General features: G+C 45.7%; 1 protein-coding gene across 3 annotated transcripts in view; it reads right to left on the minus strand.

Annotated features, from left to right (window-relative positions):
- Positions 1–13,938, minus strand: part of rnf111 (ring finger protein 111) — a 119,837-nt gene that overhangs the window by 68,649 nt on the left and 37,250 nt on the right. For all 3 annotated transcript variants that reach the window (XM_043677445.1, XM_043677443.1, XM_043677444.1), the window contains one exon: positions 10,645–11,546. In XM_043677445.1, coding sequence (XP_043533380.1) covers positions 10,645–11,464 — 820 coding nt within the window. In that variant the 5' untranslated portion in view covers positions 11,465–11,546. The remainder of the gene's footprint in view (positions 1–10,644; positions 11,547–13,938) is intronic.

Below are 13,938 nucleotides of genomic sequence, written 5' to 3' on the forward strand. Positions count from 1 at the left end.
AGGTGACTGAAAAGAGAGACCAAGAGGTGAGGGTATCTCAAGGGGAAGGCAGTTATACATGAATTCTGCCCCAACAGGAATAAAACCCCAACAGTATGGATTCTGATCAAGGTCTGTAAACTATCAACACATTCAGGTTTTTATTGGGTATACTTTTTAATTGTGCAGTAAAAGACCTAGATTTATGGCATTTCTGTATTTACATTGAAGTGACTGCTGAAGTGAGTAAAAATTATTGTGGTATTAAAATTAATTACATGAAAATCAATGTCAACCTGTTTCTGTCAGGAACTGATGACTATATGATCATGTGCAACTACCTGATTGGTTTCGAACATACGCAATTAAAGATACTATTACCTTTCATATCAAAAAGGTAATTAAAAGGGAACTTTGTCACTCAGTGAATAGCAACTTAACTGCACTTGATACCACGCAAAACAAACTAGCACAGTACCATCAGAAAGACACTGCTACATGACTAACACCACATTTTTCCATTACCGAGACTGATTATTCCCATGAAAATACCAGTCCTCACATCTACCTCAACCTCTCTGCTGCTGCAACACTCATTCACACTTGAGACTTTTTGATCAGAGTTTAAAACATCATTCTTCTTGGACTCTGACCTCAATACCTCTTGAAAATTCCAACCTGTCCAAATCTCATCTGTCAGCATCCTGTCCAACAGCATGCCCTCTTGGCCAACCATCCCAGCACTGACAAGCCTATAAATGCCCAGTAAACCACTGAAATTGAAATCTCTATTCCTCAAATTATCAAGGTCTCAAACTCACTCAGTTTTTTCAGCTGCATATTACTCATTTTACATAGCCTCATTCCACTTTACTCACAATAGGTGGCAGAGTCTTCACCCATTTGACCAAATGAACGGCCTCCTAACCTTTGAATTTCTTTCCATAGCTTTAAACACATCTTTCAAGTTTACCCCTGCAAAACTCATGCACGGTTTATTCTACAATTCATTCAAGCTGTGCTCTCCCCTTTTGTAATGTAGATTGGAGCACTTTCAACAAAGCAAGTGCACATCGTTGTTTTTATAGTTACTATTCATGTACATATGGTGATACACAAATTCTAAATTTTTGGTTCATGCTTTACTCATATCATTTAATCTCTGTATACTCCTACCACCACAAAGGTGGTTGTCTTTGCCTGTGCAATTCCATAAACAAAAGGAGGAACATACGTTCACATATGACCCCACTCCTCTCAGATTAAACCTACCAGGATTGTTGATTGCAAAACACAATTCATGCACTTTCAACATTCTCATCTGTTTGTGTAACTAACGGACATTGGTCTTGCACTGCACTGTTTATATAATAGACAAATGAAACAGTTCCAAAATTTGTCTCTGGGTTCAATGACACAATTTACAATAAAATGATAGAAATTTTAGTATTCTGCTTCAGAGTCAAGTCAGGATTAGATTTACACTTGAGTTACAATAATTCACAACCATGTTTGTAGTGGAGGACAAAATCTTTCTCGGACAGCATCTTGCACATCCATTACCACTGAGAAGAACATGGAGCAGCAGGCAAATGGAAATACCATCAACTGCAAGCTCTTTTCATTATTATCATTATCCTCAAATAGTCTCCCCAAGAGCACTAGGGAGTACTTCGAGTATAGGTTACAGCTTCAAGATGGCAGCTGATCACCACGTCCTCAAGGGCTATTTAGGTTTAATAATGCCTTGTGCTGGACAGTACCTTTAATGAATAAAATGTCCATGGTACTTCACAATGGCATTATTAAATAAAATATGACACTATATCGTATAAGGAAATATTAGAAGGAAGAGAGGACTGCAGATGCTGGAGATTTTGGGCGGCACGGTGGCACAGTGGTTAGCACTGTTGTCTCGCAGCGCCAGAGACCCGGGTTCAATTCCCGCCTCAGGCGACTGACTGTGTGGAGTTTGCACGTTCTCCCCGTGTCTGCGTGGGTTTCCTCCGGGTGCTCCGGTTTCCTCCCACAGTCCAAAGATGTGCAGGGCCAGGTGAATTGGCCATGCTAAATTGCCCGTAGTGTTAGGTAAGGGGTAAATGTAGGGGTAGGGGTATGGGTGGGTTCGCTTCGGCGGGTCGGTGTGGACTTGTTGGGCCGAAGGGCCTGTTTCCACACTGTAATGTAATGTAATCTAATCTAATCAGAGTCAAAAAGTGTGGTGCGGGAAAAGCACAGCCGATTAGGCAGCATCCGAGAAGCAGGAGATTCAACGTTTCAAGCATAAGCTCTCCTGTTCCTTGGATGCTGCCTGACCAGCTGTGCTTTTCCAGAACCACACTGTCTGACTGAGGAGATATTAGATCAGGTGACCAAAAGCTTGGTCACAGAGGTAGACTTTCATAAATATCTTGAGACAAGCACGGTAGAGAGACAAAGGGAGAAAATGCCAGAGATCAGGGCTTAAGCAAATGAAGACGAAGAAAAAAGGTGAAGAAATTAGGGATGTTTTATGAAGCCATAATTTGAGGAGTGCAGATGTCTCTCAAGTGTTCCCTGCATTCAGCATCACGATGAAGCCAGTCAGAGCAACAATGGGAGCAAAGTTGAGAGAACCTGGCAGTGAACTTGAGTAGCACAGCTTCCCCATAAAATCACGATGGCGAGGTTTTGGCTGAGCTCATTGGAAGCAGCAGCTGGAGCAGAGCGAACCTTCACTAAATTCAGAGGCAAAGCTCCTGAGGTGACATGCCGATTCAGAAAGTGACGTGGGCCTAAAAGATGATGAATGAGTGAGTAAGGTTGTGCAAGCATGTATTCTATTTTTATGACTTTAGTATACAAGGCTCTTAATTTTGGGTTTGCAAACGCAATAGGGCAGAAGCCCAGAGAAAAAGAACCCTTGAGTAATTAATGTAACTTGATTTTAAGGGCAATCCAATCATTTAATTTAAAGGACTAAGTCATAAAAGACGCACACATGGACATGGTGTGTTCCTCCTCCTCCTCTCTGTGGGAAGTCAGGCACAGTTCCAGTGCTCAGGACCACATGTGTTTCCAACTGCAGCTCCTGGAAGTCAGAGCTTCAGAGCTGGAGTGGCAGCTGAGGACATTGTGGAGCATCCAAGAGGTGAGAACATTGTGGATAGCACATACAAAAGGTGATCACTACACAGGCTAAGACTGCACAAGCGGGGAGGGAATGGATGGCCATACTTTAGAGTCAAGGGACGAGGCAGGTGGTGTAGGAGTCCTATTTGGCCATTACCCTGCAAAACAGATTCACCATTTTGAGTGTGAGAGTGTGCGTGAGAGAAAGTGAGAGTGTGAGAGAGAGAGAGCGCGCAAGCGAGCGTGTGAATGTGTGTGAGACCGCGCGTGAGAGAGCGCAAGAGAGAGCGTGTGTGAGAGAGCGCGCAACAGAGAGAGAGAGCGCGCAACAGAGAGAGAGCGCGCAAGAGAGAGAGCGCGCAACAGAGAGAGAGCGCGCAGAGAGAGCGCGCAACAGAGAGAGAGCGCGCAACAGAGAGAGAGCGCGCAACAGAGAGAGAGCGCGCAACAGAGAGAGAGCGCGCAACAGAGAGAGCGCGCAAGAGAGAGAGCGCGCAACAGAGAGAGAGCGCGCGCAACAGAGAGAGAGCGCGCAACAGAGAGAGAGCGCGCAACAGAGAGAGAGCGCGCAACAGAGAGAGAGCGCGCAACAGAGAGAGAGCGCGCAACAGAGAGAGAGCGCGCAACAGAGAGAGAGCGCGCAACAGAGAGAGAGCGCGCAACAGAGAGAGAGCGCGCAACAGAGAGAGAGCGCGCAACAGAGAGAGAGCGCGCAACAGAGAGAGAGCGCGCAACAGAGAGAGAGCGCGCAACAGAGAGAGAGCGCGCAACAGAGAGAGAGCGCGCAACAGAGAGAGAGCGCGCAACAGAGAGAGAGCGCGCAACAGAGAGAGAGCGCGCAACAGAGAGAGAGCGCGCAACAGAGAGAGAGCGCGCAACAGAGAGAGAGCGCGCAACAGAGAGAGAGCGCGCAACAGAGAGAGAGCGCGCAACAGAGAGAGAGCGCGCAACAGAGAGAGAGCGCGCAACAGAGAGAGAGCGCGCAACAGAGAGAGAGCGCGCAACAGAGAGAGAGCGCGCAACAGAGAGAGAGCGCGCAACAGAGAGAGAGCGCGCAACAGAGAGAGAGCGCGCAACAGAGAGAGAGCGCGCAACAGAGAGAGAGCGCGCAACAGAGAGAGAGCGCGCAACAGAGAGAGAGCGCGCAACAGAGAGAGAGCGCGCAACAGAGAGAGAGCGCGCAACAGAGAGAGAGCGCGCAACAGAGAGAGAGCGCGCAACAGAGAGAGAGCGCGCAACAGAGAGAGAGCGCGCAACAGAGAGAGAGCGCGCAACAGAGAGAGAGCGCGCAACAGAGAGAGAGCGCGCAACAGAGAGAGAGCGCGCAACAGAGAGAGAGCGCGCAACAGAGAGAGAGCGCGCAACAGAGAGAGAGCGCGCAACAGAGAGAGAGCGCGCAACAGAGAGAGAGCGCGCAACAGAGAGAGAGCGCGCAACAGAGAGAGAGCGCGCAACAGAGAGAGAGCGCGCAACAGAGAGAGAGCGCGCAACAGAGAGAGAGCGCGCAACAGAGAGAGAGCGCGCAACAGAGAGAGAGCGCGCAACAGAGAGAGAGCGCGCAACAGAGAGAGAGCGCGCAACAGAGAGAGAGCGCGCAACAGAGAGAGAGCGCGCAACAGAGAGAGAGCGCGCAACAGAGAGAGAGCGCGCAACAGAGAGAGAGCGCGCAACAGAGAGAGAGCGCGCAACAGAGAGAGAGCGCGCAACAGAGAGAGAGCGCGCAACAGAGAGAGAGCGCGCAACAGAGAGAGAGCGCGCAACAGAGAGAGAGCGCGCAACAGAGAGAGAGCGCGCAACAGAGAGAGAGCGCGCAACAGAGAGAGAGCGCGCAACAGAGAGAGAGCGCGCAACAGAGAGAGAGCGCGCAACAGAGAGAGAGCGCGCAACAGAGAGAGAGCGCGCAACAGAGAGAGAGCGCGCAACAGAGAGAGAGCGCGCAACAGAGAGAGAGCGCGCAACAGAGAGAGAGCGCGCAACAGAGAGAGAGCGCGCAACAGAGAGAGAGCGCGCAACAGAGAGAGAGCGCGCAACAGAGAGAGAGCGCGCAACAGAGAGAGAGCGCGCAACAGAGAGAGAGCGCGCAACAGAGAGAGAGCGCGCAACAGAGAGAGAGCGCGCAACAGAGAGAGAGCGCGCAACAGAGAGAGAGCGCGCAACAGAGAGAGAGCGCGCAACAGAGAGAGAGCGCGCAACAGAGAGAGAGCGCGCAACAGAGAGAGAGCGCGCAACAGAGAGAGAGCGCGCAACAGAGAGAGAGCGCGCAACAGAGAGAGAGCGCGCAACAGAGAGAGAGCGCGCAACAGAGAGAGAGCGCGCAACAGAGAGAGAGCGCGCAACAGAGAGAGAGCGCGCAACAGAGAGAGAGCGCGCAACAGAGAGAGAGCGCGCAACAGAGAGAGAGCGCGCAACAGAGAGAGAGCGCGCAACAGAGAGAGAGCGCGCAACAGAGAGAGAGCGCGCAACAGAGAGAGAGCGCGCAACAGAGAGAGAGCGCGCAACAGAGAGAGAGCGCGCAACAGAGAGAGAGCGCGCAACAGAGAGAGAGCGCGCAACAGAGAGAGAGCGCGCAACAGAGAGAGAGCGCGCAACAGAGAGAGAGCGCGCAACAGAGAGAGAGCGCGCAACAGAGAGAGAGCGCGCAACAGAGAGAGAGCGCGCAACAGAGAGAGAGCGCGCAACAGAGAGAGAGCGCGCAACAGAGAGAGAGCGCGCAACAGAGAGAGAGCGCGCAACAGAGAGAGAGCGCGCAACAGAGAGAGAGCGCGCAACAGAGAGAGAGCGCGCAACAGAGAGAGAGCGCGCAACAGAGAGAGAGCGCGCAACAGAGAGAGAGCGCGCAACAGAGAGAGAGCGCGCAACAGAGAGAGAGCGCGCAACAGAGAGAGAGCGCGCAACAGAGAGAGAGCGCGCAACAGAGAGAGAGCGCGCAACAGAGAGAGAGCGCGCAACAGAGAGAGAGCGCGCAACAGAGAGAGAGCGCGCAACAGAGAGAGAGCGCGCAACAGAGAGAGAGCGCGCAACAGAGAGAGAGCGCGCAACAGAGAGAGAGCGCGCAACAGAGAGAGAGCGCGCAACAGAGAGAGAGCGCGCAACAGAGAGAGAGCGCGCAACAGAGAGAGAGCGCGCAACAGAGAGAGAGCGGAAAGAGCGCGCAAGAGAGAGAGAGAGCGCGCAAGAGAGAGAAAGAGCGCGCAACAGAGAGAGAAAGAGCGCGCAACAGAGAGAGAAAGAGCGCGCAACAGAGAGAGAAAGAGCGCGCAACAGAGAGAGAAAGAGCACGAGAGAGTATGATAGAGAGCGCGCGCGAGAGAGAGTGCAAGCACGAGAGAGAGTGCATGTGTGTGTTAAGAAGGAGAAAGCCTGTCAGAGCAAGGCAGCAAAATCCAAATTCGTTGTCTTATGGTTGGCTCTGATTGACAAGAGAGGAGGAATAAGTGTAGGATGATATAGTAGTAGGGGATTCAATTGTAAAGGGAACAGAATGACATTTCTATGGCTGTGAATGAGACTCTTAGATGGTAGGAGGTAACTGGACTTGAAACATTAATTCTACTGACTCCACAGACATTGCCAGACCTTCGAGTTTCTCCAGCAATTTCTGTTTTTGGTCGAAGTTGGTATGTTCCCTCCCACGTGCTTGGGCCAAGGATGTCTCACAGCAGCCACAGGGCTTTTGGAGTGAGAAGGCGAGCAACAGTGATACATATCCGTGCCACCAACATAGGACCTTCTCGCTTTTTTTAACCGAAGAGCAGAATATATACAGAGAAGGTGCAGAAAAAGATCAAGACTAATATACAATAGGTCCACTCATAAGTCTGATGACAGCAGGGAAGAAGCTATACCTTACCCCGATGGAAGAGGGTAGAAGAGAGTATAATCTGGAAAGGTGGATAATATGGATATTACCACTTTTGGAGTGAAGTGGAAAGGGAGGTGATGTCACAGAGGTAGTCATGCTGGATGTGTGCTCCAGATGCAAAAACTAATGTTCACATGAAATGGGTCAAGGTTCGGCCACAAGGGATCCAAGGAGAACTAATCAATTGGATACAAAATTGGCTTGATGGGAGGAGACAAAGAGTGGTGGTAGAAGGTTGCTATTCAGACTGCAGGACTGTGACCAATGGCATGCCACCAGGATTGGGTCCACTGTTGTTTGTCATTTATACAAACAATTTGAATTAGAATATAGGAGGCATGATTAGTAACTTTGTGAGTGACACCAAAATTGATACAACACCAGGTTATAGTCCAACAGGTTTAATTGCAAGCACTAGGTGCTCCTTTATCAGGTGGTTGTGGAGGACACAATTGTAAGACACAAATTTTATAGCAAAATGTACAATATGATGTAACTGAAATTATGCATTGAAAAATACCTTGATTGTTTGTTAAGTCTCTCATCTGTTCGAATGACCATGTTAGTTTCACTTCTTTCATATGTAAATCACAAAACATTTTTAAAAATTTACACTCTCAGGTTAACTTTAACAATTGATGTCAGCCCAGATAATGTGTTGAAGGTGTTAGCCCCCTGTGTGCTGCTGTCTGTGCCATAATGTTTAGACTGATTCTAATCTAAAAAATGAATTAGCAGAATCTTACACGGTTTCGTGCAGTTTTTGAGCAAAGTACAATGTAACTCTGCAAGTACAAATTCACCCCACAAACTTACATGTGGATGTGCAGGTGAAGAAGATTATTCAAGAGTACGATGGGATCTCAATCAACTGGGCCAGTGGACAAAAGAATTACAGGTGAATTTTAATTTGGATAAAATTATGGGGCAGCACTTTGGGAAGACAAACTAGGGCAGGACTTATACAGTTAATGGTAGGGCTCTGGCCCATGTTGTCGAACAGAGAGATCAAGGGGTGGAGGTGCATAGTTCCTTGGAAGTGACGTCACAGATTGACAGGGTGGTGAAGGCGGCATTTGGCATGCTTGCTTTCATGAGTCATAGCAGTGAGTACAGGAGTTGGGGCATCATGCTATTGCGAGGACTCAGGGCACCTGAGTGTTCGCAGACTGAGGATGGACTTTGTGGTTTTGTTTTTCTGGCAGCAAAGTCTCATGGCAGAGGTGGAGAAGAGATCTGGGCATTTTCTTTGTCTTTTGGTGGTTTCTTTTATTTCTGCTCCTGTTTTTAATCATGTCTTTTGCGTACTAAGATGGCACTGGAGAATATCGACTTTATATACGATTCACTGTACTCCGATATTCCTGTACTCAAGTATATGTGACAATAAAATCTAAATCTGTTACCAGGGTAGAGGAGTCCAAAACCAGAGGACATAGGTTTAATGTGAGAGGAGAAAGATTTAAAACTGACCTGGGGGGCAACTTTTTCACACTGAGGGTGTTGTGCATAGAATGAGCTCCCAGATGAAGTGGTAGAGGTGAGCACAATTACAACATTTAAAATGCATCTGGTATATTATGAGGAAGGGTTTTGAGGCTTATGGGCCAAATAGAGGCAAATGGGACTAGTTCAGTTTGGTAACCTGGCCAGCATGGACGGGTTGGGCCGAAGGGTCTGTTTGCATCCTGTATGACTCTATATGGCATTTAGAAAGGAAGTTTAAAAAGTAGGACCTCAAAAGGTATTGATGTCAGCATTGTTACCTGTACCACGTGCTAGTCAGAGGAGAATCTATATTTGAATCGAAATAAAGGAAACTATAATTCCATGAGGCATGAGCTGGCTGAGACAAATTGGAGAACATGAAAGGGGTGACAATAGATAACCAAATGGAAAATATTTAAAATGTACATGGAAGAACTGCAACAATTGTTCATTCCTGTGCAGCACAAAAATAAATTGGGAAAAGTGGCCTGACCATGGATATCAAGTGAGATTAGGGATAGTATCAGGTCCAAGGAAGAAATATACAAAGCAGCAAAAAAAAAGCACATTTGAGGATTGGGAGTGGTCTACATTTCAGCAAAGGAGAAGGGAATTGATTAAGAGGGGAAAATAGAGGGTGAGTAAGCCTTCAGGCAATGTACAAACTGATTACAAATGAAAAGGATCAGTGAAGACAAATGTAGGTCCTTCACAGTCAGAAATAAGGAAAGTTAAAGTGGGGAATGAAAAGATAGCAGATCAATTAAACAGATATTTTTGTTCTGTCCTTATAAAAGAGGATACAAATAACATCACAAAAATGTTGGTGATCACAGGGTAGAGTGGCCAGGGGGAACTGAAGAAAATTAGTTGTCACAGTGAAATGGTGTTGAGGAAATTGATGGGATTAACTAATTGCCAAATCACCAGGGTATAATAATCTGCATCCCAGAGTATTTAATGAAGTGGTCAAAAATGAGGACTGCAGATGCTGGAGATCAAAGTCGGATGCTGCCTGACCTGCTGTGCTTTTCCAGAACCACACTCTTGATATTTAATGAAGTGGTCCTAGAAATAGTGGAAGCATTGGTAGTCATCCTTCAGGTTTCTTTATGGAACAGTTCTTAATGATGAGAAGGTTCCTGATGTAACCCCACTATTTTAAAAAAGGAGGTACAGAGAAAACAGGGTTCAATCAATTAGCCTGACATTGGTACTGGTGAAAATGCTAGTATCCATAATAAAACATTTAATGGCATAGCACTTGGAAAACAGTTACAGTATCAGATGGATTCAAGATGGATTTACGATATGGAAATTATGCTTGCTGAATCTACTGGAATTTTGAGAGGATCCAACTCTCAGGTTGATTAATGCAAGCCAGTGGATGTGGTTTACTTGGACGTTCAGAAGGGTTTTGATAAGGTCCCACATAAGAGATAAGTATGTAAAGTTAAAGTGCATAGAGATTGGGAGTAGTGTACTGACATGGATAAAAGAATTGGCTAGTGGACATGAAACAAATAGTAGGAACGACTGAGTCTTTTTAAGAGTGGCAGAAAGTGACTCGTGGGGACTGCAGGGATCAGTGCTCGGACACCAGCTATTCACTATGTATATATTAGTGATTTAGCTGAAGGACATAAATTTGCAGACGTCACAAAGGCATTTGAAAAGAACGATGTGAAATCCAGGTGTGGCTTGCTTAACAATCAAGGTAGGTCTGTAAGCACTGATGAAACCTGGTGGCAGTCACTGTGTCTGAGATAGCAATCAAAAGATGGCAATCTTGGTAATTCAAATGGTCGTTTACAGCTTTTAGTTGGCTTGTGAAGTGGTGAGGCTGGAGTACCAATATGCTCCCCCTGTCAGTGTCTTAACACAATTATTGTTCAACTTCAAACAGGCTGACCAATCTTAACAGTGGTGTGACAACACAGACGGCTGAAACATTGAAAAATACAATGCTGGGGAGATTACGAGCAGCTAATTGAAGAAAACATTGTAAATAAACAAAACATAGCTACCTTTGAAGTAGAGAGCTGATTACCTATTTTGGGCATGTGGTTGTATAGCTGATTTTAAGTAATCAGAGCAGTTTGCAACCTGTTATGTACAAAAGTTCTTCAGTTTTTAAATAGTGCGCAACCACATGCCCATTACGCTTCAAGTGTGCAAAAAAAACTTGACAGGAAAAGTATTACCTGAGGCAACTGTTGTACTGTTTTGGTGGCTTTCATTCCTCGACACATACAAATCCTCATCTTCAGTTGAAGAGCTGGAGGAGGATTCACTACTAAGATCATTATCACCTGAACTGCTAGAACTTTGCAACAAGGCGTATTTCCTGCGAGCAATCACTTCCCTTTTCTTTCTCTGTAATAAAATCCGTTCCTTCTGCTTTTGAGTCCGTTGAGAAGGATTGGGTTTTGTGAATTTCTTTCTCTGTTGAGACCTTCGTAGGCTGCTGTTCGGGAGACAAGGTCGCTTGATTAAGATCCCTGATATAGATTCCTGCTCAGACCGAGGCCACTTGTGCATTTTTGAATGAACTGTTCTACTTGTGCTACTCAATACTGCCTGGGAATGTCTGCCTGGAATCGCCTCTTCTTCTGAAGTCACTGTGTCAGAGTCACCAAAATGTAGACTTGAAGAAGGTGATGAAATACAGTCACTAAACGAAGAGTCATCTGCATGGTCAGGCGGCTGAACACTCGGCCTCAGACTAACATTGCCCTGGCGATCTTTGAAATCAGAGTTTTGAGTTTCTGAGGGACCAGCCTGCTGGCTCTTACGCTTTTTTCTGACAACAATCATTTTCTCCTGTTCTAGTCTGTTTCCATTCATGTCCTTTATCCGCTTTCCAGAATCACAAATATGAGAGTATTCATTTTCAACTTTCCTTGCAATCATTTCAACGTCTGTACTAAAACGTTTTGTTGCCAAAATTGGCTCAGGGTTCAATAATGCCCCCTTTGAACTCTCCTGTCTTTTGGGTGCATCAGGTGTTATCTCAGTCTTCATACCCAGGTTGAATGTCTTCTTGAGAAGAATTACATCCAGAGGTCCGTTAAGGGACTGGGTGAAATTGAACTTGTATTAAGGTCTGAAAAACATGGGACATAAAGCAAAAGTTAGCCACATCTTACATCAATATGCATATGGCATTATAATTAAATGACTTATTTGTCATACAAGTTGCATGGAATTATTACCAATGGCAGATAGTATGATCTCAGGTTCTGGCACTCTCTCAAGTCCATCATCCTTCTTAAAAGTAAACCCTCACCCCCTAAAACCTGCCTGTTTTTCTCCCAGATCCTTCAACATGTTATCACGTGCCAAATGAATGTTCCTAATTCCTTCATTGAATATGCACGTGCAACTTCAATTGCTTTTGAATAGAGTGGTTTGTGAGGTCATTTCAGATGACAGTTAAGTACAGTTAAGGTGCCTTCAAAACACCAATATTTGGATCCCACTTGATACTCCGCACTTTAGCGACATCTAAAAATGCAACAGTGCTTTGCACACATACTATGACAACACTCAATTCTACTTCATTGCCACTGTTATATTGGTCCACACCATAAATCCCATTTCCTCATCAGTGTTCCTTCTCTCTCCATGGCAAAGGCTGAACCAAATTGTTTGCAACTTTAGGGTCATATATAGCCCCAGATAAGCATCCAAGGACATAAACGTGCAGCCATCAAGAATGTCTACTTCTAACTCAGTAACTTTGCTTTCTCCAACCCTGCTTCAGTTTTTTTGCTGCTGATGGCTTCATGTTTGTCTTTGCTACCACCAGACTGAACTATTCAAATGCACTTCACGCTGGACTCCCACATGCTATCTTCCATAAACTGGAGGTCACCCAAAACCCAATTTTGCATACCTTAGTTCACATCAAATGTTATTTGCTCATCACCTCTGTGATCCCTGATTAACATAGGTATCCAGTTCAACAATACCTCAATCTGAAAATTCTCTCAACATTTGCAAATCCTTCCATGGTTCAGCTTCTCCCAGTTTTTGTAATCATCTCCAACTCGACAAAAGATCTGTGGTCCTCTAATTTGGCCTATTGAACTATACAGTTCTAATACTTCACCTCTGATCACAATGCCTCGAGATGCGAAGGCCATAATCTCTGGCAATCCCTCCCATCTCTCTCAGTCTCTCAACTCCACATTCTTTTTTTTGAGACAACCCTTAAAACTAAAGCTCTTTGGGCAAGATGTTAGCCATCTAACTGAAGATCCCCCTTATACAGTCATAGAGGCATAAAGATGTACAGCACAGAAACAGACCCTACGGTCCAACCCATCCACGCCGACCAGATATCCCAACCCAATTTAGTCCCACCTGCCAGCACCCGGCCCATATCCCTCCAAACCCTTCCTATGCATATACCCATCCAAATGCCTCTTAAATGTTGCAATTGTACCAGCCTCCACCACTTCCTCTGGCAGCTCATTCCATACACGTACCACCCTCTGCGTGAAAAAGTTGCCCATTAGGTCTCTTTTATATCTTTCCCCTCTCATCCTAAACCTACGCCCTCTAGTTCTGGACTTCCTGACACCAGGGAAAAGACTTTCTCTAATTACCCTATCCATGCCCCTCAATTTTGTAAACCTCTATAAGGTCACCCTTCAGCCTCCGAAGCTCCATGGAAAACAGCCACAGCCTGTTCACCCTCTCCCTATAGTTAAAATCCTCCAACCCTGGCAACACCCTTGTAAATCTTTGCTGAACCCTTTCAAGTTTCACAACATCTTTCCGATAGGAAGGAGACCAGAATTGCACGCAATATTCCAACATGGCCTAACCAATGTCCTGTACAGCAGCAACAGGACCTCCCAACTCCTGTACTCCATACTCTGACCAATAAAAGAAAGCATACCAAACGCCTTCTTCACTATCCTATCTACCTGCGACTCCACTTTCAAGGAGTGATTCACTAACGCATTTTGTTTCAATGTTTCTATGAATCGTTGAGATATTTTGTGTTATTGACTATGTTAAAACAGGTTGCTATTTTTGTTGAGGTGATGATCTTCACATCACAAGGAGGATACAGAAGAACAAGGGCAACACAAGAACCAAAAGAATCAAACAATCAAAATGGCTAAGGGGCTAACCTAATACCTCTATTTGTAAAAAATCCAAAATGAGACAGTCCCAAATATAAAGCAGTTATCATGAAACCCAACAAGGAATATAGGAGAAACACCTTAACTTGGAGAATGGTTTGAATTGATTGCAAGTTCCATTCTAATAATTTTGCAGAATAGCATAAATGCATTTCAGAAGAAGTGAGAGAAATTAGAGAGAGGAAGGAATAGAAGAACATGCTAATAAGGTTAGACAAGTCAAAGTGGGTAGATGTTCTTTTGAAACATGAGCATAAACCAAATAGTCTGGAGGTTGTTTTAAAATCAAATCTTTGTACTCTATTAATAGCAGTGGAAAATGTCAATTCAACAAGATGG

The sequence above is a fragment of the Chiloscyllium plagiosum genome, chromosome 36, assembly GCF_004010195.1.
Source record: "Chiloscyllium plagiosum isolate BGI_BamShark_2017 chromosome 36, ASM401019v2, whole genome shotgun sequence".
NCBI lineage: Eukaryota > Metazoa > Chordata > Chondrichthyes > Orectolobiformes > Hemiscylliidae > Chiloscyllium > Chiloscyllium plagiosum.